The 26127-nt window shown below is 47.2% G+C and overlaps 1 protein-coding gene across 10 annotated transcripts in view; it reads right to left on the bottom strand.

The window, feature by feature from the left end:
• Window positions 1-2025: 2025 nt before the first annotated feature.
• The window catches only part of LOC115205512 (storkhead-box protein 2), an 86230-nt gene continuing 62128 nt past the window's right edge, over window positions 2026-26127 (bottom strand). For 6 of the 10 annotated variants that reach the window (XM_029771572.1, XM_029771573.1, XM_029771574.1 and 3 more), the window contains 3 exons: window positions 22678-22830; window positions 7247-9626; window positions 2026-4884 (listed from right to left, as the gene is read on the bottom strand). In XM_029771572.1, coding sequence (XP_029627432.1) covers window positions 4677-4884; window positions 7247-9626; window positions 22678-22830 — 2741 coding nt within the window. In that variant the 3' untranslated portion in view covers window positions 2026-4676. The remainder of the gene's footprint in view (window positions 4885-7246; window positions 9627-22677; window positions 22831-26127) is intronic. The other 4 variants (XR_003880629.1, XR_003880631.1, XR_003880628.1 and 1 more) reach the window with 4 other exon arrangements.

The raw sequence follows: 26127 nt of genomic DNA, 5'->3' as shown, positions 1-26127 counted from the left end.
GCCTAGAATTCTGATACGGAGAAAAACGTGTAGAACTTTACTTCAGAACTTCTTAAGTTATGTGTAAGCAATTAAGCAGGCTAATCATATTACGATTAAGCCAAAATATGTTAGGATGTGGTTGATCTTGGTTGGCCCTCACACTGTTATCACTGGGTTATGTTACAATCTCTGAACACTAATTCAATTATTCACTCTCTACTCTTAGTAAACCCAAGATGTAGTGATTATATAATTTCCAAGCTCCAGAGATGTATTTTCCTGGCAGCGTAACAAAATACTGGAGGGACTTCACTCAACTTGGAATGACACAAAACAATGATAGACAGAGACAAAATGCTATTAATGAAAATAAAAAAAACATAATTTGGAAGTTGTCAGAACCTGTCCAAAAGCAATACAAGTGACCGAATGAAATCCAATGATCTACACTACACGGGCCAAAGGTCATGCAGGAGTTTACACTACATTACCAAAAGTATGTGGACACCTGTTCGTCCAACATCTCATTCCAAAATCATGGGCATTAATATGGAGTTGGTTCCCCCTTTGCTGCTATAACAGCCTCCACTCTTCTGGGAAGGCTTTCTACTAGATGTTGGAACATTACTGTAGGGACTTGCTTCCATTCAGCCACAAGAGCATTAGTGAGGTCGGGCACTGATGTTGGGCGATTAGGCCTGGCTCGCAGTCGGCATTCCAATTCATCCCAAAGGTTTTCGATGGAGTTGAGGTCAGGGCTCTGTGCAGGCCAGTCAAGTTCTTCCACACCGATCTCGACAAACCATTTCTGTATGGACTTCACTTTGTGCATGGGGTATTGTCATGCTGAAACAGGAAATGGCCTTCCCCGAACTGTTGCCACAAAGTTGGAAGCACAGAATCATCTAGAATGTCATTGTATGCTGTAGCGTTAAGATTTCACTTCACTAGAACTAAGGGGCCTAGCCCGAACCATGAAAAACAGCCCCAGACCATTATTCCTCCTCTACCAAACTTTACAGTTGGTACTATGCATTGGGGCAGGTAGCGTTCTCCTGGCATCCGCCAAACACTGTCGGACTGCCAGATGGTGAAGCGTGACTCATCACTCCAGAGAACGTGTTTCCACTGCTCCAGAGTCCAATGGCGGCGAGCTTTCCACCCCTCCAGCCGACACTTGGTATTGCACATGGTGATCTTGGCTTGTGTGCGGCTGCTCGGCCATGGAAACCCATGTCATAAAGCTCCCGACGAACAGTTCTTGTGCTGACATTGCTTCCAGAGGCAGTTTGGAACTCGGTAGTGAGTGTTGCAACCGAAGACAGACGATTTTTACGTGCTTCAGGATTCGCTGGTCCCGTTCTGTGAGCTTGTGTGGCCTATCACTTCACGGCTGAGCCGTTGTCGCTCCTAGACGCTTCCACATCTCAATAACAGCACTTACAGTTGACCGGGGCAGCTCTAGCAGGGCAGAAATGTTAATTACTGACTTGTTGGAAAGGTGGCATCCTATGACGGTGCAACGTTGAAAGTCACTGAGTTCTTCAGTAAGAACATTCTACTGCCAATGTTTGTCTATGGAGATTGCATTGCTGTGTGCTCAATTTTATACACCGGTCAGCAACGGGGTGCGGCTGAAATAGCCGAATCCACTATTTTGAAGGGGTGTCCACATACTTTTGTATATATAGTGTACCTGTCATATGAATTAGTTAGGAACCCATATGTGGAGTGGATGGAGGTTGCTGAGAAGAACTAGTTTGCTTGTTGTAGCCAAATACTGAGGCTAGAACTCCATCTAGTGGAGATAGATTGCAGCTCAGATGTGGGTTGGAGGCGCTTTAGCGTCATCTACCGGCGAAAACAAGTTATCAAGCCTCTTAGAGTAGCAGTGCTGATCTCGGATCAGGTCCCCCTGGCCCATATCATCTTGTTCATTGTGATCTAAAAGGCAAAACTGATCCCGAATCAGCAGCCCTACTCCCGAGACACTTGATACATACAGCCTCTGGTCTTCCATTAAATAAAGACATTCAAGACATATAACCAAACATGTTATTTTATTATGTTAAAAAGTAACAATCCCCAAAGGTTATACCACACACACTAGAACAACAGTAAACACCATGACTACACAAAAAGGGACTTAGATATTATAGACATAAAAAATCCCTCTTATTGTTGACATTATTTTACTAAGCATGACAGACCAAGATCATCTACAGTATGACATACCGTCACAATTAGAAACAACGTTATTGAACTCCATTATAAATCCGCAATGTTAAGGGAAGACATTTCATGGACTGTCAGAATTTCATATGAAATATTTTCAATATAAACAGAACATCCTTCTTGGATGGCTTTTACAGCAACCAGAGAACAGGCATTTATTTCAGTGCAAACATGACAATACAAGGCAGTCTTGGCTGCAATTCTCCCTTTTGATTTCAGAGGGAATTGATGATGTTGATCATTATTTGAAGAGCTCACAAAAACTGAAAATGTACCTTTTCAATGCGTTGTCATTGGACTGGAACTGTACTACTGACAAGGTTGACACCGCTCCCTTCATAGGCTCATCATCACACTGTATGAGACATGGATACTGATGGTACACAGTGCTGAGAAGACGGTGATGTACACTACGGAAATGCTGTGCTATAAGAGATCACCTTTGACCTTTGATATCCTTAACATTATTAAATAGAGGAGAGGAGAACCCCCCCCCCCCCTTCTAATCAAACTGCACAGAAATGATTACATTTCTGTTGGGGGAAGTGAGAGAGTCAAAAAGTGAGAATTGCGTGAGAAGACCTCTAATAAACTCAGAGAGACAGAGGGGCTAAATAGTCAAGTAGCGCATACAGGTGAGCTCTGCTGTCGTGAGAATGACAATAGGAGAGTCAGTCCAGCACTTTGACATGGTCTTTGTGTGTGAGTCATTTCTAGGGCTTTTACATTGACATTCACAGGATACAGGCTGATGACAGTGATTTGTAAGAGGAGAGCCACTACTCTACTGTTGTGGAGGTAGTTGTATTAGAGAGAATCTGACAACATAGGGTTAATATGACAACAACTCAGAGGGCTGGGGAGAGAGGACCTTATCTGCCTCTATAAAGAGAGAGGACTGACCTTATCTGCCTCTATAAAGAGAGAGGACTGACCTTATCTGCCTCTATAAAGAGAGAGGACTGACCTTATCTGCCTCTATGAAGAGAGAGGACTGACCTTATCTGCCTCTATAAAGAGAGAGGACTGACCTTATCTGCCTCTATAAAGAGAGAGGACTGACCTTATCTGCCTCTATAAAGAGAGAGGACTGACCTTATCTGCCTCTATAAAGAGAGAGGACTGACATAATCTGCCTCTATAAAGGGGATAGTTTTCGACATTGTCCATATTCAAAAGTCCCTTGTTGTTAATTTGAACATCGAATGCATTCAACAGGAAAATACCACAGGTAATAGCACCAGGAATAGTGTGACATTTTTGATCCAATAAAAAGAAAAGTTCGGTTTTTCCATTGTTGGCCATGACTGCCGTGTAGTTCTGCTTAGAAACTCAATCCCTGTCGGGCATCGAGGCCTTTCCTTAATCTGTATTTACAATGTACCAAAATGTGCTGAGAGACCTGATTCTATGTAAACATTAGCTCTAAGAGCCCAGTTCAAACACTTGGATTTTGTTATCTAGACTACAGCAGCATCAGGGCTGGGTTCAGTACCATGGTACAGAGGGGTACTCTGGCACACCAATAGTACCCTACAGAGGGCTTGGATGGACTGGACATGTTGCACTCCTAACATCACTAAGGATAACATGTCACTTGAACTCTACGTAACACTGTCATAATAATGTCATAGCATTACAAACCATAATGACAGCTGCTTATGTCACTTGACACAGTCATGACACAAACCATTACTCAGGTATGCTAATTGTCTAGATGTATGGCCAGACAATTAACAAGCCTAAACCACGGTTTCTGTTAGGACAGCTGTAAATCAGTCGTCATGAGCTGACATACCGGTTTATTACATGTTATAATATCATGACAGCATTATGTAGGCCTTATGGCAGAAGGGTCAGGTAAAGTCTAGCTAGCAGGGCTGTGTATGCGTCGCATTGTGTCAGAGCCTCGTGAGCCAGCAGAGGGGGCTAAAGAGTATGTTTAAAAAGCTCAACAGCCACACATAGCCAAAAAATGGTAGGAGTGTAATTACGCGTGACCTGAGATTATAAAATTATACATTTGACACCAAAATAAATGACAGAATGTCAACAGGCAGTTCAAAGTCAAATCAGTCACATGAAATAAATTAAAACTGCTCAGTAAAAACAAAAAAGGACCTATAGAATGACGTTTTTTTTCCTTCCAAGGTTTAGATTGGGATTGAAAAAGATCAATGCTTTTAAATATTTTTATAGATGTAATCTTGTGAGAAGTGGTGTTACAATGTAGTAGTGAGTATCACAAATTCAAATATTACCCAACAGAAGATGAGGAAAACTCATCCAAAACCATTGAATGACAGATTGACAATGTAATACCAGTCGCTGAACGGGCTGGTGTGGTGTATGTTGTGTCAGCCAGTCTGGATACTATAACAGTCCCAGTGAGGTGGAGGAGCTGTACTCATCCAAACCCAACACCTCCCTCTTCATCTGATCTCCCTCTCCTGCCACTGTCACACACTGGTGATGGAGGCCAAACAGTTTGAGGGTTTCTGGAGTTTCTCGGGTTGGGTGGTTGGCGGCGGCTCTGGAATGGTCCGGAAGGTGAAAGGTGGACCGTTGCCCGTGGCGATTCCCAGATGTCCGGGACTCAGAGCCAGGTTCTGCCGTCTGTTGCTCTCCACGATGCTGGAGGTGTTTGAGGCCAGACTCTCTCGTGTGCTGAGCCAGGAAGAAGAGGAGAGGAAGGGAAAGAACAAAAAGAGAACAATAGAATGGTGAAGAGAATGAGGAGAAAGAAGGAGAGGTCCGAACACAGAAGCATGTTATGTGTGAGAGCAGAAAGTATCTGATTGATTATTGACACGTTGTCTATAAAGGTTTCCAGGTATAGGCAGCACGGATTGAGGTTAGGGAGTTCCCTTCAAGTAAATCAAAACTTGATATCCTCTCCATGTTAACCAGTAACTGCTGTAACCACTGTCCTGAAGGGGGGGAGGGGGGGGGGGGATACAAAAGGTGAGAAGAAAAGATGGGTATAGCAAGAAGAACGAATGAGAGAAGAGTCATAAGATCGATAACCTCTGGCAGATATTGACACTTATAAAGTGTGGTTCTCATTCATGGTTTGTCTGATGTTCTCTGTAATGGACTTGTTCGTAACATTACATTCCTGATCATATTTAAGGTATTAATATCTGTATGACTAGATAGTTGTTTGGAATGGTATCTTACTGATTTAAAGAGTAACAGCATGTCAAAAAAGGCTGATCATGCCTGTTTCTATCTTTCCACCGCCAGCTAGACCAGGTCACCCATGAAAGGTGGATGTGGTTCTCCTCACTGGCTCCATCTGCAGGCCAAGACTACGGGAGAGGGGTGGAGCTGAGCTGCCTGGGAGGGAGGGGCCAATAGACCCAGTCCTGTACATACGTGGACCAATGCCCTTTCAGTCACACAGGAGATTAGTGACATCTGTCCTGAAGAGCTCCACATGATCACTGGTGTGATCCCAACCCAACAGAGTGGAAAACCACATCACACTTCTTCACTGTTCTTCACAGGAAAATAAAATCACAAGGTCGTTAGAGGCTGTGAAATAGGCAACCGAATCTACAAGGAAGGGCCACCACTCCAACTCCAAGCCATTTCAAATCGGCAGCGGTCACTGTTTCCAGTTCCACAATCACTTCCATAAAAGGTTGCCCATCTTGTTTGAATAAGCTGGCTGAGAAGGCAGGTCAGTCTGCCGAGGAGCATTATCTAGAGACAGCCAAACGTCTGCTGAATACAGAGACATTATTTTCCATTACTGGCCACGGGGGAGAGCGGGAGGCCGTGGCTGGAAACACGGTAGGGGCTGAGGGGAGGGGAAACTCAGCCAGAAAACAAATGAGCCGATGGTCCCAGAGGTTCTGAACTGCAAACCTACGCGTGATACAAACCAATCAAAGACGAGCGGCGCTAGCGAGGGCATCCATCTTGTTTAGAGGCTGGAGCATGTGGTCGGGGTTAGACACAGGAAGACATGTGACCCTAATGAAGCATCACACACTCCCACTATGCCAGAGGGGCCTGGGTGAAAAGGATTTAGCAAAAACAGGCAGTGTTGTAATGCACAAAAGCTTTTGGGGGGGTTGCTATCTGTATGATGTAAGACCACAGTTTAATAGTCTTTAAAAACACCCAGAATACAATTCTTCACACAATTTGAAAGTACATAAAAAAACGGTGAGGTCCGTTCTTTGCGGTAAAGTAGATTCAGGCATACCCTAACGACTTAATCACATTTTGAACAAGTCTTTGTTTATAGTTATGGCTTTTAGGATTTAGAGGCTCAACTTTTCTGTTATGAGAAGAGAGAGCTGTGTGTCAGCTGAGAGAGTTGTGACCCGACAGATGAACCATGCACACTGTGACAGAGAGAGGCCTGAGCTGAGGGACTCCCCCTTTCTCCCTCTACCACTGATGAATATCAAAATCCTCAAAAACCTCCAGACTGTATGTTGCTTATGGGACCAAAAAAGGTCATATTTTGTCGGCTGAAGGTAAAGCCATGTGAATGGTTGCCGGAATGGACATACTTCAGTGACAGACACCACGTATCACGAGAAAAAAAACTCCACAAAAACACAGATGTCTGCTTACGCTCAAGTGATTCACTAAGACACTCAGAAGAAAACCACAGTTCAAATGAACGTGAATCATTGAGGGAAGCACAGACATCAGAAAGAAAGAAACAAACAAAGCAAACCAAATCCATTCAGAGCAAAAATGTTGTTTTGTAAACAGAAAAGCAAAAGTTCACATGGATGAGAGGCAATTATGGAATTGGGGAACATTGGAAAGTCCTATTCTGTCTCTTCTACAGGGATATAACCCTGATAGGTTGTACTTCAGATTCACTAGAATCAACAGCACCATATGGAATAATATTACCAGTCCATTATGTTCTCATGTGAGAACAATAATCCCACCATTAGTCTATTCACAGAATAAGAAGCCATCCCCTCTCATGACCACCGACCACACAAACAGAGAGGCTGTGTGAGTGAGTGTGTTGTTGTCACCCGACGAGGCTTACCGTGGAGAGTTAAATCCACTGTCCACTGTAACACTACTGCTGTCCATGCTGTCCAGCCTGGCTGAGTGGGCTGACTGCTGGCTCTGGTTGTTGTGGTCACTCTCCTTGGGGTTGGGGAAGGTCAGGTTCCTCTCAAACCTGCGCTGGAGGTCCCTCTCCTTCTCCCGCTCCAGCAGCCACTGCATGGTACCCCCCCCACCGACCCCAGCACAGCCCTCTGGGGACTTCGGCTCCTGCTCTGCCTGCTTGGCTGAGGCGGCGTCCTCCAGCTCATCGTCATCAGACACATTGTAGTAGTCGAAGGAGGCTTCCCCGGCCGGGCACGAGCCAGCCTGCTCCATCCCTGAGGGGCCAGAGGAGGGGGGCCGGGGCACAGCTAGCAGGGGGCCCGGCTGCTCAAAGTGCTCCTGGCTGTCCAGCACCTCGGCAGACGACATGACCGGGGTCTTCCTCAGCGTGCTCGACCTGGAGTAGCTGCCGTCCCCGTAGCCGCTGGGCAGTGTGTTGGGCGGAGGTTTGAACAGAGTGTCTTTGCTGAAGATGTCCTTCCTCCTGTCCATGCTACCAGAGTTGGTGTTGTGGTGCTGTACTGAACGGCCATTTGGCAAAGGCTCAGGCATCTTGCAGGGCATGGGCAAACTAACACCGTTCTGTCCCTTTGTAGTGTCCTCTTTGTACTCTGGGGGATGAGGTGTCTGTCTGTCGGACGAACAGCCCACCTTCACCTTAGGTAAGCTATCGTGATTGGGTTTTCCTAATGGGCTAGGGATAGTGAGGACCGCCTCAGTGGATGCATTGCACTGGAAATAGTCCTCAGCCATGTGTTTAGGAGAATAAGCCTTCTGGCTGTCGTAGGCAGGTAAACGGTCTCTACTTTTGTTATTTTCAAGTGTTCTCCCTCCATCGGGCCCACAGGGGTCAGAGGTTAATTTAGCAGCAGGAGGTGTGGCCAACTTAGCAGCAGGGGGCGTGGCCCGCGAGTGGGAGTACTGGGAGGCCTGGGCTGAGGCCCTCAAGGTCCCGTCATCGGTGTAGTAGCGGCTCCTGTCTCTGTCCCTCTCATCAGGGCTGCGCTCAAAGTAGTCCGGGGGCCCAATCTGCCCGGCCCCTAGGGGCCCTTTGGAGTTGTCCATGGAGCGGGACCGCTCTTTGGCCTTGTTGTCCGAGCGCTCGTTGCGCGACTTCCTCTCCTGCGTGTGGCTGTGGCTGCGGTGCACCTTGGAGTGGGACGGCCCGTGCGAGGGCTCGGGGAAGGGCATCTCCGTCCTCCTCTTGGCCAGCTCTCCCGACACGTCCCACTCCGGGGTGATGGGCAGGTGGGTCTCCATGATGTTTGGGTTGCTGTGGGCCAGGTGTCGGGCACGGCTGCGCTCCATGGAGAAGGAGGCGTCCCGTGGCGAGCGCGCCAGGGAGGAGCTGTAAGCCCGGTAGCCCCTCTCAGCCCCCAGGTCCAGGTTGGATCCCTCAGAGGGGTCTCCCCGGGAGGCGCGGGTTTTACTGTGGGAGCGCGACGGCTTGCCTTGGGGCTTGCGGTGTCCGCGGCTCCTCCTGCTGCGTGCGCTGTGCTGGGCTGACGAGCTGGCCTTGCTCCTCTGAGCCCTCTCCTCCTCCAGCCTCTTCATCACGGCCGTGTGTCTCGCCACGTTTTCCACCGTCAGGTCCGGGTTGATCCGCCTGATTATCTCCATCTCCACGTCGCGCGGCACGGCCGTGGGCGTCTCCTCGTCCCGCAGAGGCCACTCCTCCGGGGGGAACTGGGCCGAGAAGGTGGCCAGCTGCTTGGTCTTGTCCTTCTTGAAGCTCAGCCGGAACAGCTTGAGGCCAAACTTCTTGGACTGCTTCTCCCCGCTGCTGCCCCCCTCACGGTGCTTGGTCAGGGTGTCCGACTTGAAGGGGAAGCTGAGGGTGCTCCGGGTCTTCTCCGTGGAGGTAGGCTGGGGCTGGGTCTGTGTGGGTGTGTGAGGGGAGTGGGGTGAGTGAGGGGAGTGGGGAGAGTAGGCCTCTCGGTGCTCCTTAGGGGACTTCCTGGTGAGGGTGGTATGGTGGCTGGGGGGGTCATCACGGTAACTATTATATGAGTCTCCATGGTTCTTAGGATGGGACCTGTCCCTGACACAGCCAGAAGTGGAGGGGGTGATGGTTCCAGAGAGGGGGGAGGTACACTGTTGTTGTTGTTGCTGTTGTTGTTGTTGTTGCTGGCGGTCAGGTATCCTCTCATCCAGGTGGTACCATTTGGAGCTGGTCCTGATGAGAGAGGGCGTGATGAAGTAGGTCTGGGGCGTGACGATGAAGTATCCCTCTGGTGTGGGGTAGATCTTCCTCTCCCGGACCAGCATACTCAGCGTGTGGTGGAGAATCTCTGCCGTCGGCGTGGGCACACCTAGACAACGACACGGATAGGAACATGTCAGAAATGTCAAACATAACATTCTGGATGCGTCCCAAATGGAACCTTATTCCCTGTGAAGTGCACTATATCATCTGGTGTACGCATCATTAGTGACTTTATCATATATAACAGCATTGAATGTTCATTACTCCGCTACGGATGAGCTATGATTGTATAAACCAATCCATCGATCATGAAAACTGTCATTCCCTCAATACATCAACCATATGGCGGATGTGGATCTGTCTGATGGTAATCTGACTGTACAGGTTGTTACAGCTTGTTATGGCTTGTTACAGCATTTCGCTACACCCACAATAACATCTGCTAAACACGTGTATGTGACAAATAAAATTTGATTTGATTTGTAGCTTGTTTCAGCTTGTTACGGGTTGTTATAGCTTGTTACGGGTTGTTATAGCTTGTTACGGGTTGTTATAGCTTGTTACGGGCTATTTACGGGTTGTTATAGCTTGTTACGGGTTGTTATAGCTTGTTATGGGTTGTTATAGCTTGTTACGGGTTGTTATAGCTTGTTACGGGTTGTTATAGCTTGTTACGGGTTGTTATAGCTTGTTATGGGTTGTTATAGCTTGTTACGGGTTGTTATAGCTTGTTACGGGTTGTTATAGCTTGTTACGTGTTGTTATAGCTTGTTATGGGTATACAAAACATGTCTTCACTGTCTGATCAGCACTGTTGTGAACCAGTCAGCCGGTGACACGGGCTACGTCCCAAATGGCACCCTATTCCTTATATAGTGCACTACATTTGAATAAGGTGCCATTTGGGACACACATAGAGTGTGCAGCAGTAGCAACTCCACATCCACTCCTCCATGCCATTCACATCACAGTATAGTACAGTACAGTATAGTCCAGTACATTACAGTATAGTACAATATATTCCAGTATAGTCCCGTATAGTCTAGTACATTACAGTATAGTATAGTACAGTATGTTATAGTATAGTACCGTATAGTACAGTATAGAACAGAACAGTATAGTACAGTACAGTGCTGAGCTGCTTCACTTCACTGGAGGTAGTATTACTCACAGTTACATCATGGTGCCCTTTCAGCCCGGCCAGCGTGATGCAATCCCACCAGCCATTCAGCCAGCCAGCCATTCAGCCAGCCAGCCAGCCAGCCAGCCAGCCATTCAGCCATTCAGCCAGCCATTCAGCCAGCCAGCCATTCAGCCAGCCATTCAGCCAGCCAGCCATTCAGCCAGCCAGCCAGCCAGCCATTCAGCCAGCCAGCCGCATATGCAGACTGAGGCTGCAGCAAAACACAGGCAGGCGAGGCAGCGAGCGGTCATACCCACCTCAGACACACACGCAGCAGACCGCCCCACCACGACTACGCTCTTCCCATACCAATAAAACCTGCTCCCATTCTCACACACACACACAGAATAGCTTCACTACAATACTTGGCATGTGATAGGGAAAGGCAACTATTGTGTCTGTAATTTTTGGGGATTTATGTATTTTATTTCACCATTATTTAACCAGGTAAGCTAGTTGAGAACAAGTTCTCATTTACAACTGCGACCTGGCCAAGATAAAGCAAAGCAGTGCGACACAAACAACAACACAGAGTTACACATGGAATAAACAAGCGTACAGTCAATAACACAATAGAAAAAAAGAAAGTCTATATACATACAGTGTGTGCAAATGGCATGAGGAGGTAAGGTAATAAATAGGCCATAGTAGCAAAGTAATTACAATTTAGCAGATTAACACTGGAGTGATAGATGAGCAGATGATGATGTGCAAGTAGAAATACTGGTGTGCAAAAGAGAAGAAAAGTAAATAAAAACAATATGGGGATGAGGTAGGTAGATTGGATGGGCTATTTACAGATGCAGCGATCGGTTAGCAGCTCAGATAGCTGATGTTTAAAGTCAGTGAGAGAAATATAAGTCTCCAGCTTCAGTGATTTTTGCAATTCGTTCCAGTTATTGGCAGCAGCGAACTGGAAGAAAAGGCAGCCAAAGTAGGTGTTGGCTTTGGGGATGACCAGTGAGATATACCTGCTGGAACGTGCTACGGGTGGGTGTTGTTATCGTGACCAGTGAGCTGAGATAAGGCAGGGATTTACCTAGCAAAGACTTATAGATGACCTGGAGCCAGTGGGTCTGGCGACGAATATGTAGCGAGGGCCAGCCGACGAGAGCATACAGGTCGCAGTGGTATAAGGTGATTTGGTAACAAAACGGATGGTACTGTGATAGACTCCATCCAGTTTTCTGAGTATTGGAAGCTATTTTGTAAATGACATCGCCGAAGTCGAGGATCGGTAGGATAGTCAGTTTTACGAGGGTATGTTTGGCGGCGTGAGTGAAGGAGGCTTTGTTGCGAAATAGAAAGCCGATTCTAGATTTAATTTTGGATTGGAGATGTTTAATATGAGTCTGGAAGAAGAGTTTACAGTCTAGCCAGACACCTAGGTGTTTGTAGTTGTCCACATAGTCAGAACCGTCCAGAGTAGTGATGCTAGTTGGGCGGGCGGGCAGCGAACGGTTGAAAAGCATGCATTTAGTTTTACTAGCGTTTAAGAGCAATTGGAAGCCACGGAAGGAGTGTTGTATGGCATTGAAGCTCGTCTGGAGGTTAGTTAACACAGTGTCCAAAGAAGGGCCAGATGTATACAGAATGGTGTCGTCACCAAGTAGTTGGTGAAACAGGCGAGGCAGTCATTTGAGAAGCCAAGGCTATTGAGTCTGCCGATAAGAATACGGTGATTGACAGAGTCGAAAGCCTTGGCCAGGTCGATGAAGACGGCTGCACAGTACTAATACGAATACAATACAGGTCTACTGTCACGGAACCATAGAAAGGGATTATTTAAACAGTCATACATCCCTAAAATGAACTGGCTAAATATGCTCCCTGCTGAATTAAAGCAATGTTAACAGTCTAAAATAGGATAATACATTCCTAGATTCAGCTTAGGAAATTGAGGGGACAGGTTATGATGGTGTGTTAGTTGAGGGGACAGGTTATGGTGATGTGTTAGTTGAGGGGACAGGTTATGGTGTTGTGTTAGTTGAGGGGACAGGTTTTGATGGTGTGTTAGTTGAGGGGACAGGTTATGGTGATGTGTTAGTTGAGGGGACAGGTTATGATGGTGTGTTAGTTGAGGGGACAGGTTATGGTGATGTGTAAGTTGAGGGAACAGGTTATGATGGTGTGTAAATTGAGGGGACAGGTTATGGTGGTGTGTAAGTTGAGGGAACAGGTTATGGTGTTGTGTTAGTTGAGGGGACAGGTTTTGATGGTGTGTTAGTTGAGGGGACAGGTTATGGTGATGTGTTAGTTGAGGGGACAGGTTATGATGGTGTGTTAGTTGAGGGGACAGGTTATGGTGATGTGTAAGTTGAGGGAACAGGTTATGATGGTGTGTAAATTGAGGGGACAGGTTATGGTGGTGTGTAAGTTGAGGGAACAGGTTATGATGGTGTGTAAATTGAGGGGACAGGTTATGATGGTGTGTAAGTTGAGGGGACAGGTTATGATGGTGTGTTAGTTGAGGGGACAGGTTATGGTGGTGTGTTAGTTGAGGGGACAAGTTATGATGGTGTGTAAGTTGAGGGGACAGGTTATGGTGATGTGTAAGTTGAGGGGACAGGTTATGGTGATGTGTAAGTTGAGGGGACAGGTTATGGTGGTGTGTAAGTTGAGGGGACAGGTTATGATGGTGTGTAAGTTGAGGGGACAGGTTTTGATGGTGTGTTAGTTGAGGGGACAGGTTATGGTGGTGTGTAAGTTGAGGGGACAGGTTATGGTGATGTGTTAGTTGAGGGGACAGGTTATGGTGGTGTGTAAGTTGAGGGGACAGGTTATGGTGATGTGTTAGTTGAGGGGACAGGTTATGATGGTGTGTAAGTTGAAGGGACAGGTTATGGTGGTGTGTCAGTTGAGGGGACAGGTTATGATGGTGTGTAAGTTGAGGGGACAGGTTATGGTGGTGTGTTAGTTGAGGGGACAGGTTATGATGGTGTGTAAGTTGAGGGGACAGGTTATGATGGTGTGTAAGTTGAGGGGACAGGTTATGGTGATGTGTAAGTTGAGGGGACAGGTTATGGTGGTGTGTTAGTTGAGGGGACAGGTTATGGTGATGTGTAAGTTGAGGGGACAGGTTATGGTGGTGTGTAAGTTGAGGGGACAGGTTATGGTGGTGTGTAAGTTGAGGGGACAGGTTATGTGGGGTGTAAGTTGAGGGGACAGGTTATGGTGATGTGTAAGTTGAGGGGACAGGTTATGGTGATGTGTAAGTTGAGGGGACAGGTTATGGTGGTGTGTAAGTTGAGGGGACAGGTTATGGTGATGTGTAAGTTGAGGGGACAGGTCATGGTGGTGCGTTAGTTGAGGGGACAGGTTATGATGGTGTGTTCGTTGAGGGGACAGGTTATGGTGGTGTGTTAGTTGAGGGGACAGGTTATGATGGTGTGTAAGTTGAGGGGACAGATTATGATGGTGTGTTAGTTGAGGGGACAGGTTATGGTGATGTGTAAGTTGAGGGGACAGGTTATGATGGTGTGTTAGTTGAGGGGACAGGTTATGATGGTGTGTAAGTTGATAAACTGGCAAGCAGGCAGACAGACCATTACCCGCCTACACATATGTCTGTATGACAGATCAGCCTTAGGGGTTGAGGTTGCCTGCCATTACATCATACGGGTTTAGTTGCCGACCGAAGTGACGCAACTTCCTCTTATTCCTCTGAAGATGGGAGCCCTGTTCTTGTGACTCAAGTGTCTGAATGGAGGGGTAGTAATGGAGGAATAAGGGTGCATCTCAAAAGGCAACTCTTTTCCCTATTTCAAAATAGTACACTGTAAAGTGAATAAGGTGCTGTTTGGGACAATACCCATGTCTGCTTGACATTGACAAAACATGACATTTGCCATTATGAAGCGGTACTTATGCTCCCCTACATAAACCTTTGTACCTCTGTTTCTAGGATGCCAGCACACAGTCACGCACACACCTGAGCTGAGGGTCCAAACTAACTCATAAAGCGGGTTGGAGGGAGGGGCCATAAAGCGGGTTGGAGGGAGGGGCAATAAAGCGGGTTGGAGGGAGGGGCCATAAAGCGGGTTGGAGGGAGGGGCCATAAAGCGGGTTGGAGGGAGGGGCCATAAAGCGGGTTGGAGGGAGGGGCCATAAAGCGAGTTGGAGGGAGGGGCCATAAAGCGGGTTGGAGGGATGGGCCATAAAGCGGGTTGGAAGGAGGGGCCATAAAGCGGGTTGGAGGGATGGGCCATAAAGCGGGTTGGAGGGAGGGGCCATAAAGCGGGTTGGAGGGAGGGGCCATAAAGCGGGTTGGAGGGAGGGGCCATAAAGCGGGTTGGAGGGATGGGCCATAAAGCGGGTTGGAAGGAGGGGCCATAAAGCGGGTTGGAAGGAGGGGCCATAAAGCGGGTTGGAGGGAGGGGCCATAAAGCGGGTTTTTTTATTTTATTTTTTATTTCACCTTTATTTAACCAGGTAGGCAAGTTGAGAACAAGTTCTCATTTACAATTGCGACCTGGCCAAGATAAAGCAAAGCAGTTCGACAACAAAACACAGAGTTACACATGGAGTAAAACAACATACAATCAATGATACAGTAGACAAAAATAAGACTATATACAATGTGAGCAAATGATGTGAGATAAGGGAGGTAAAGGCAAAAAAAGGCCATGGTGGCAAAGTAAATAAAGTATAGCAAGTAAAACACTGGAATGGTAGAATTATAATTTGAAGAAAGTTCAAAGTTAAAATATAAATAATATGGTGCAAAGGAGCAAAATAATAATAAATAAAATAAATAAATACAGTAGGGGAAGAGGTAGTAGTTTGGGCTAAATTATAGATGGGCTATGTACAGGTGCAGTGATCTGGGAGCTGCTCTGATAGCTGGTGCTTAAAGCTAGTGAGGGAGATAAGTGTTTCCAGTTTCAGAGATTTTTGTAGTTCGTTCCAGTCATTGGCAGCAGAGAACTGGAAGGAGAGACGACCAAAGGAGGAGTTGGCTTTAGGGGTGACCAGAGAGATATACCTGCTGGAGCGCGTGCTACAGGTGGGTGCTGCTATGGTGACCAGTGAGCGGAGATAAGGGGGTACTTTACCTAGCAGGGTCTTGTAGATGACCTGGAGCCAATGTGTTTGGCGACGATTATGAAGCGAAGGCCAGCCAACGAGAGCGTACAGGTCGCAGTGGTGGGTAGTATATGGGGCTTTGGTGACAAAACGGATGGCACTGTGATAGACTGCATCCAGCTTGTTGAGTAGGGTATTGGAGGCTATTTTGTAAATGACATCGCCGAAGTCGAGGATTGGTAGGATGGTCAGTTTTACGAGGGTATGTTAGGCAGCATGAGTGAAGGATGCTTTGTTGCGAAATAGGAAGCCAATTCTAGATTTAACTTTGGATTGGAGATGATTGATGTGAGTCTGGAAGGAGAGTTTACAGTCTAACCAGACACCTAGGTATTTGTAGTTATCCACAAATTCTAAGTCAGAACCGTCCAGAGAAGTGATGCTGGACGGGCGGGCAGGTGCAGGCAGCGATCGGTTGAAGAGCATGCATTTAGTTTTACTTGTATTTAGGAGCAGTTGGAGACCACGGAAGCAGAGTTGTATGGCATTGAAGCTCGTCTGGAGGGTTGTTAACACAGTGTCCAAAGAAGGGCCAGAAGTATATAGAATGGTGTTGTCTGCGTAGAGGTGGATCAGAGATTCACCAGCAGCAAGAGCGACATCATTGATGTATACAGAGAAAAGAGTTGACCCAAGAATTGAACCCTGTGGTACCCCCATAGAGACTGCCAGAGGTCCGGACAGCAGGCCCTCCGATTTGACACACTGAACTCTATCAGAGAAGTAGTTGGTGAACCAGGCTACTGAGTCTGCCGATGAGGATGTGGTGATTAACAGAGTCAAAAGCTTTGGCCAGGTCAATGAATACGGCAGCACAGTATTGTTTCTTATCGATGGCGGTTACGATGTCGTTTAGGACCTTGAGCATGGCTGAGGTGCACCCATGACCAGCTCTGAAACCAGATTACATAGCGGAGAGGGTGCGGTGGGATTCGAAATGGTCGGTAATCTGTTTGTTGACTTGGCTTTCGAAGACCTTAGAAAGGCAGGGTAGGATGGATATAGGTCTGTAGCAATTTGGGTTAAGAGTGTCACCTCCTTTGAAGAGGGGGATGACAGCAGCTGCTTTCCAATCTATGGGAATCTCAGACGACACGAAAGAGAGGTTGAACAGGCTAGTAATAATAATTTCGGCAGATAATTTTAGAAAGAAAGGGTCCAGATTGTCAAGCCCAGCTGATTTGTAGGGGTCCAGATTTTGCAGCTCTTTCAGAACATCAGCTGAATGGATTTGGGAGAAGGAGAAATGGGGGAGGCTTGGGCGAGTAGCTGTGGGGGGTGCAGTGCTGTTGAATGCAGTAGGGGTAGTTAGGTGGGAAGCATGGCCAGCCGTAGAAAAATGCTTATTGAAATTCTCAATTATAGTGGGCTTATCGGTGGTGACAGTGTTTCCTATCCTCAGTGCAGTAGGCAGTTGGGAGGAGGTGTTCTTATTCTCTATGGACTTTACAGTGTCCCAGAACTTTTTAGAGTTTGAGTTGCAGGAAGCAAATTTCTGTTTGAAAAAGCTAGCCTTGGCGTTTCTAACTGCCTGTGTGTATTGGTTTCTAACTTCTCTGAAAAGTTGCATATCGCGGGGGCAGTTCGATGCTAATGCAGAACGCCACAGGATATTTTTGTGTTGGTTAAGGGCAGTCAGGTCTGGGGAGAACCAAGGGCTATATCTGTTCCTGGTTCTAAATTTCTTGAAAGGGGCATGCTTATTTAAGATGGTGAGGAAGGCATTTAAAAAAAATAACCAGGCATCCTCTACTGAAGGGATGAGGTCAATATCCTTCCAGGATACCCGGGCCAGGTCGATTAGAAAGGCTTGCTCGTTGAAATGTTTCAGGGAGCGTTTGACAGTGATGAGTGGAGGTCGTTTGACCTCTGAACCATTACGGGTGCAGGCAATGATCGCTGAGATCTTGGTTGAAAACAGCAGAGGTGTATTTAGAGGGCACGTTGGTTAGGATGATATCTATGAGGGTGCCAGTGTTTGCGGCTTTGGGGTTGTACCTGGTGGGTTCATTAATAATTTGTGTGAGATTGAGGGCATCAAGCTTGGATTGTAGGATGGCTGGGGTGTTAAGCATGTCCCAGTTTAGGTCACCTAGTAGCACGAGCTCTGAAGATAGATGGGGGGCAATCAGTTCACATATGGTGTCCAGAGCACAGCTAGGGGCCGAGGGGGGTCTATAGCAGGCGGCGATGGTGAGAGACTTGTTTTTGGAGAGGTGGATTTTTAAAAGTAGAAGTTCAAATTATTTGGGTACAGACCTGGATAGCAGGACAGAGCTCTGCAGGCTATCTCTGCAGTAGATTGCAACACCGCCCCCTTTGGTCGTTCTATCTTGTCTGAAAACGTTGTAGTTAGGGATGAAGATTTCAGAGTTTTTGGTGGACTTCCTAAGCCAAGATTAAGACACAGCTAGGACATCCGGGTTGGCAGAGTGTGCTAAAGCAGTGAATAAAACAAACTTAGGGAGGAGGCTTCTAATGTTAACATGCATGAAACCAAGGTTATTACGGTTACAGAAGTCATCAAAAGAGAGCGCCTGGGGAGTAGGAGTGGAGCCAGGCACTGCAGGGCCTGGATTCACCTCTACATCCCCAGAGGAGCAGAGAAGAATGAGTATAAGGGTACGGCTAAAAGCTATAAGAATTGGTCGTCTGTGACGTCCAGAATAGAGAGAAAAAGGAGCAGGTTTCTGGGGGCGATAAAATAGCTTCAAGGTATAATGTACAGACAAAGGTATGGTGGGATGTGAATACAGAGGAGGTAAACCTAGGAATTTAGTGATGATGAGAGAGATATTGTCTCTAGAAACATCATTGAAACCAGAAGATGTCATAGCATGTGTGGGTGGAGGAACTGAGAGGTTGGATAAGGTATAATGAGCAGGGCTAGAGGCTCTACAGTGAAATAAGCCAATAAACACTAACCAGAACAGCAATGGACATTGCATATTGACATTGAGGAGAGGCATGCTTAGCCGAGTGATCAAAGGGTCCAGTGAGATTCAGACAGCTAGCCGGGCCACAGGTAGCAAGCTGGTGGAAGATGGAGGGAGGTCTGTTTTTAGCCACCTCGTGCGTTTCCGTCTGTGGGTTAGTGGGGTTCCGTGTGGAAGGGGGGACCAGTCCAAGTTGGCAAAATAGTTAGTTATAGTGGCCCAAGAAAAGTGTCCGATAGACCTACTCAGATCGCAGCCGATAAGACAGCTAACGATTAACGATTAGTGGGCCGCAGATGGGCGATCAGGTTACATCGCGACGGAGGGGCCAGTTGGATAACTCCCTCGGGCAGATAACGTCGGTGGTCCAGTCGTGAGGGCCCGATGGGGCTCCGCATCGGCAGTAAAGCGGGTCAGGATAGGTGATTGTAGCCCAGGGGACACTTCAGCTGGCTAGCTCAGGAAAAGCCCACGAGTGGCTGACGGAACTCTTCAGCTGGCTAGCTCCGTAATAATGTGTGTTAATTCCGGGACCGACGTTGCCAATAGTCACTCAGGTAGCAGCTAGTTAGCTGCAAGATCCAGGTGTAAATGTCCAGAGCCTGCGGTAGAAATCGGGGAAAGGAGAGAGAATAGGTCCGGTGTGCTCTGGTCTGAGTCGCGCTGTACAAAAACTGGCGATAGCTTTTCGAGCTAATGGATAGCTGAGGACAGCTAACCGTGGCTAGCTGAACTCCAACGTTAGCCAGTGAAAATGGCTAACCTCTGGCTAGCTTCTGTTGTGGATTTCGGATTTGAGGTAAATAATACTTTCTTTTTTAAATTGGTGAGGCGGGTTGCAGGAGAGTGCTTTGAGGTTGAGTTTTAGAAGAAAAAATGTAAAAAGATAATGCGAAGAAAAATATGTAAATATATACACGGGACACGACAAGAGGAGGGTAAAGGACGTCTGAACTGCTACGCCATCTTGGAATATAAGGGTTGGAGGGAGGGGCCATAAAGCGGGTTGGAAGGAGGGGCCATAAAGCGGGTTGGAGGGATGGGTCATAAAGCGGGTTGGAGGGATGGGCCATAAAGCGGGTTGGAGGGAGGGGCCATAAAGCGGGTTGGAGGGATGGGCCATAAAGCGGGTTGGAGGGAGGGGCCATAAAGCGGGTTGGAGGGATGGGCCATAAAGCGGGTTGGAGGGAGGGGCCATAAAGCGGGTTGGAGGGATGGGCCATAAAGCGGGTTGGAGGGAGGGGCCATAATGGCTAAATAAAATAAAAACCGTGCAAGAGAGAAAGAGACTGAGAGAGAGACAGACAGAGGGAGGGAGGACTGAGACTCAGTTAACAGCTAACTAGATTAGCTCCTCCTCATTTTAATCCTCCCAGCACTGGCTCTGACCTTCCAGCGGGGGGAGAGAAGAGAGAAAGAGAGAGAGGGAGAGACTGTGTCTGGGGGGGGGGCGTAGGGTGCTGGAACACAAGGTACTTACTCAGCACAGAGGTGGGGACTAGGGAAGGGAGGGGAGAGGGGCCTGATTGGATGGTCAAGGAGGAGGCAGATGGGCTAGCGGCTTATTCAGCACGGGACCCAATATTCTGAACGTTGCAGAATGTAATATATAGAATAAATAAACACAATATGCCATCACGCCATTGGTGGAATATCTGCTGAATGGGCAGCTGTGAAGGGTCAAGGTGTTGCCCTACTAAAAACGTCTGCTTGACCTTTGTTGTTCCAGTGTCAAGCTGGCGTGGATCATGTTTAGGTCCATCATTGTATACAAAACAGAGCATACCAAGAGACTAGGGGAGCCTCCCGCTTAAAGCTTCAGTCCTACACATCCACTGTTTGCACTTCATTTCTGCCCAGAGATGCAGTCATGTGCAACAATTAAGTGTGGGCAATTAAATTACCTCAGCATGCATCACATGCTTTAGTTTCCAGTGATACATAGAGAGGTGGGCCCAGTTGAACCAGGCCCGGCATTAAACAGTCACAGTTCTGTCCCAAGTAGGCTAGTCCCCATCTCTAACAACCTTCCCCACTGACCTTTCCATAATATCTTCTGGAGCAGACTGAGGGTACGTTGCAAATTGAACCATATTTCCTATTTAGTACACACTATTTGTATTTTTACCCCCAATTTCATGATATCCAATTGGTAGTTACAGTCTGGTCCCATCGCTGCAACTTCCGTACGAACTCGGGAGAGGCGAAAGTCGAGAGACAAGAGTCCTCCGAAACACGATCCTGCTAAGCCACACTGCTTCTTGTCACACTGCTCACTTAACCCGGAAGCCAGCCACACCAATGTGTCGGAGGAAACACCATACACCTGGCCAACACAGTCAGCTTGCATGCGCCCGGCCCCCCACAAGGAGTCGCTAGAGTGCGATGGGACAAGGACATGACATCCCAGCCAGCCAAACCGTCCCCAAACCCGAACGATGCTGGGCCAATTATGCGCCGCCTTATGGGTCTCCCGGTCGCGGCCGGCTGCGACACAGCCCGGGATTGAACCCAGATCTGTAGTGAAGCCTTTAGCACTGCGGTGCAGAGCCTTAGACCGCTGCCCCACTCGGGAGGCCCCCAGCACACACTACTATGAACCCCGTGGGCCCTATGAACCCCATGGGCTCTGTGAACCCCACGGGCCCTATGAACCCTGTGGGCCCTATGAACCCTGTGAACCCTATGAACCCTGTGAACCCTATGAACCCTGTGGGCTCTGTGAACCCTGTGGGCCCTGTGAACCCTGTGGGCCCTGTGGGCTCTATGAAACCTGTGGGCTCTATGAACCCCATTGGCCCTGTGAACCCTATGGGCTCTGTGAACCCTGTGGGCTCTATGAACCCTGTGGGCCCTGTGGGCTCTATGAACCCTATGGGCTCTATGAACCCTATGGGCCCTGTGAACCCTATGGGCTCTATGAACCCTATGGGCCCTGTGAACCCTATGGGCCCTGTGGGCTCTATGAACCCCATTGGCCCTATGAACCATATGGGCCCCATGAACCATGGTGTAAAGTAGTGCACTATATACTGTGGGGAATAGGGTGCCATTTAGGACACAGATTGAGGAGTGAATACCCTTGCTTGCATGGAGCGCATTCATTTGACCCTCAGCACTTGTGTCTGTATAATAGACATACAGGCTAACTAAGGGAAAAAGCAGACAATATTTGCTATAGGACTGTACATGCTACTACAGCGTGATTTAGCCTAGTTTGAATGAGAGCAGAAAACAACATCTTTTAAAGTATTTTTGAGCTGAAATAACCAGATGGGCCTAATACCGGACTGTATTCCATTTTATTTAGGTGCCAATAGTTATCAACTATTGAACTGCTTTACTAGCTATTTCATGAGAAATGGCAGTATTATCGCAAGTGTAATGGAAAACTATAGGCTAACCCGTTATAAAAGTGACACTTCACAATACAACACTGACTGTTGTAAACTTCATCTCACCAAGCTCTTCTCCGAGCTAGCTTTCCATGATTATAATAATCGTTAGCATTTTACGATGGTGAGGTAAAAACAGGCCAAACTCCTGTTTAAGTTTCCACGTGTACTGTCAGCTGTAGAACAGATGTATCCCTCGTCACACAGCCTCTCAACACCCATGATTTAATATCCACGGTTGTGTGAGATTTGTTTTAATTTGTATATGCTGGCAATATAACTCCTCTCAGGTTACATAAAGATGTCTCTGGCTGAGGAAGAGCTGCTCCATCTGGTGACATACAGTAAAACGTGAGGAAATTCATTCAGACAGAGCACTACATGACCCAGAGTTTTTCCAGTGGTCAGGAAACGCTCCTGGCTTTAATGACACACACAGCTGCAGGGGTTAGGGTTACGGCGGTGCAGCGTTGCCTTCATGCGTGCTACCTGGGGAGGTTGAGAACTTAGCAGAATAAACATTTCTGGTGTTAGACACTGACGTTGTATTGTTGTTACCTGGGAAACATGTTGCCAGGTGTTCTGTCAGGGCCTCCTGGGTGACAGGCTTGCGGGCGGAGTTCATGGCCGAGATGGCCAGGCACAGCACCTCCCCCAGAGGGATGAACTGTGACTGGCTGATGGGAGACATGCTGATGGGAGACACATCACCTGAGAGAGGAGGGAAGGAAGCACAGATGTCACACAATCAATCAATCAATCAATCACATTTCTTTTATAGACATTTTTATATCAGCAGTTGTCACAAAGTGCTTTCCAGTTACCCAGCCTTGACCCCAGAGAGCAAGCAGAGGCAGAAGCACAGTGACTAGGAACAATTCCCTAGAAGGATGGAACCTAGAGAGGAACCAGACTCAGTGGGGTGGTCAAACTACAGTACCAGGTCAAAGGTCAAACACACAGTTCCATGTAAATATCACAATACATTGAGTTCACTGAAAATGTCGATGGAACAGCTCCAATAGAAAAAGAAAGGAAAAATGGTCAAGTCTCAAATGTTGCCCTGGTCAAAAGTAGTACGCTATATAGGGATTACAAGGCAGGGAATTACCAGGGACCTCACCATGCCATTCAATATTGAGATTTATTGCTTATTTTTTACCATTGGACTATGTCGCTGCAGAGGGACAACAGACACCCATGAGAAAATGAAAAACATGTCAGCTCCCCATTTAGAGAGAAGATGGAGAACCAGCCATAGGATGAGAAATACCGGCGTTTTGGCGCAGGTTCAGCTGACTAGCACTAGCTAACATGAAGTTTTTTAAAGAACATATACTTGAAGTCAGTATTAATATAAAATCATAAAAAGTTATATTGCGATACTTCACTGTATCAACCCACCCCCCATCACTAATAGGGAATATTGGGGGAGGGGGAGGCTGCTGGCTTTGTCGAGTTCTAGGGTGAGGTTGGGTGAGGGGGAGAATGCTGGCTTTGTCGAGTTCTAGGGTGAGGTAGGGTGAGGGGGAGGCTGCTGGCTTTGTCGAGTTCTAGGGTGAGGTTGGGTGAGGGGGAGGCTGCTGGCTTTGTCTAGTTCTGGGGTGAGGTTGGGTGAGGGGGAGGCTGCTGGCTTTGTCTAGTTCTAGGGTGAGGGGGAGGCTGCTGGCTTTGTCTAGTTCTGGGGTGAGGTTGGGTGAGGGGGAGGCTGCTGGCTTTGTCTAGTTCTAGGGTGAGGTTGGGTGAGGGGGAGGCTGCTGGCTTTGTCTAGTTCTGGGGTAAGGTTGGGTGAGGGGGAGGCTGCTGGCTTTGTCTAGTTCTGGAGTGAGGGTGGCGAGGCTGCTGGCTTTGTCTAGTTCTGGGGTGAGGTTGGGTGAGGGTGGCGAGGGGGAGGCTGCTGGCTCTGTCTAGTTCTGGGGTGAGGTTGGGTGAGGGGGAGGCTGGTTCAGAAAGGTCAGGAGGGCAATAAGTGAGCAGTAGTAGGTCCTGGCTCCCTCCCATCACTCCTTTCCTTGACACTGCCTGTGGGGGACCAGCAGAGAGAAGGGAAGGCCCTGCCTGTCGGGGGCCAACAGAGAGAAGGGAAGGCCCTGCCTGTGGGGGGGCCAACAGAGAGAAGGGAAGGCCCTGCCTGTGGGGGGGCCAACAGAGAGAAGGGAAGGCACTGCCTGTGGGGGGCCAGCAGAGAGAAGGGAAGGCCCTGCCTGTCGGGGGCCAACAGAGAGAAGGGAAGGCCCTGCCTGTGGGGGGGCCAACAGAGAGAAGGGAAGGCACTGCCTGTGGGGGGCCAGCAGAGAGAAGGGAAGGCCCTGCCTGTGGGGTAGAGTTCGACCGATTATGATTTTTCAAACGCCGATACCGATTATTGGAGACCCACATAAAGCCGATACCGATTAATCTGCCGATTTTTTATTTTTTTATTTGTAATAATGACAATTACAACAATACTGAATGAACACTTATTTTAACTTAATATAATACATCAATAAAATCAATTTAGCCTCAAATAAATAATGAAACATGTTCAATTTGGTTTAAATAATGCAAAAACAAAGTGTTGGAGAAGTAAAAGTGCAATATGTGCCATGTAAGAAAGCTAACGTTTAAGTTCCTTGCTCAGAACATGAGAACATATGAAAGCTGGTGGTTCCTTTTAACATGAGTCTTCAATATTCCCATGTAAGAAGTTTTAGGTTGTAATTATTATAGGAATTATAGGACTATTTCTCTCTATACGATTTGTATTTCATATACCTTTGACTATTGGATGTTCTTATAGGCACTTTAGTATTGCCAGTGTAACAGTATAGCTTCCGTCCCTCTCCTCGCTCCTACCTGGGCTCGAACCAGGAACACATCGACAACAGCCACCCTCAAAGCAGCGTTACCCATGCAGAGCAAGGGGAACAACTACAAGTCTCAGAGTGAGTGACGTTTGAAACGCTATTAGCGCGCACCCGCTAACTAGCTAGGCATTTCACATCGGTTACACCAGCCTAATCTTGGGAGTTGATAGGCTTGAAGTCATAAACAGCACAATGCTTGAAGCACAGCGAAGAGCTGCTGGCAAAACGCACAAAAGTGCTGTTTGAATGAATGCTTACGAGCCTGCTGCTGCCTACCACCGCTCAGTCAGACTGCTCTATCAAATCATAGACTTAATTATAACATAATAACACACAGAAATACGAGCCTTAGGTCATTAATATGGTCGAATCCGGAAACTATCATCTCGAAACAAAACTTTTTTCCTTTCAGTGAAATACAAAACCGTTCCGTATTTTATCTAACGGGTGGCATCCCTAAGTCTAAATATTCCTGTTACATTGCACAACCTTCAATGTTATGTCATAATTACGTAAAATTCTGGCAAATTAGTTCGCAACGAGCCAGGCGGCCCAAACTGTTGCATATACCCTGACTCTGCGTGCAATGAACGCAAAATGACACAATTTCACCTGGTTAATATTGCCTGCTAACCTGGATTTCTTTTAGCTAAATATGCAGGTTTAAAAATATATACTTCTGTGTATTGATTTTAAGAAAGGCATTGATGTTTATGGTTAGGTACAGTCGTGCAACGATTGTGCTTTTTTCGCAAATGCGCTTTTGTTAAATCATCCCACGTTTGGCGAAGTCGGCTGTCTTTGTTAGGAAGAAATAGTCTTCACAGTTCGCAACAAGCCAGGCGGCCCAAACTGCTGCATATACCCTGACTCTGTTTGCAAGAGAAGTGACACATTTTCCCTAGTTAAAAGAAATTCATGTTAGCAGGCAATATTAACTAAATATGCACGTTTAAAAATATATACTTGTGTATTGATTTTAAGGCATTGATATTTATGGTTGGAGCAACGTGTACCTAAGCGATTATATGCAACGCAGGACAGGCTAGATAAATTAGTAATATCATCAACCATGTGTAGTTAACTAGTGATTATGATTGATTGATTGTTTTTTATAAGATAAGTTTAATGCTAGCTAGCAACTTACCTTGGCTTCTTACTG

Source organism: Salmo trutta, chromosome 13 (genome assembly GCF_901001165.1).
Source record: "Salmo trutta chromosome 13, fSalTru1.1, whole genome shotgun sequence".
Taxonomy (NCBI): Eukaryota; Metazoa; Chordata; class Actinopteri; order Salmoniformes; family Salmonidae; genus Salmo; species Salmo trutta.
Note: the sequence above shows the minus strand (reverse complement) of the source record. Positions and strands in the feature narration are given on the sequence as shown.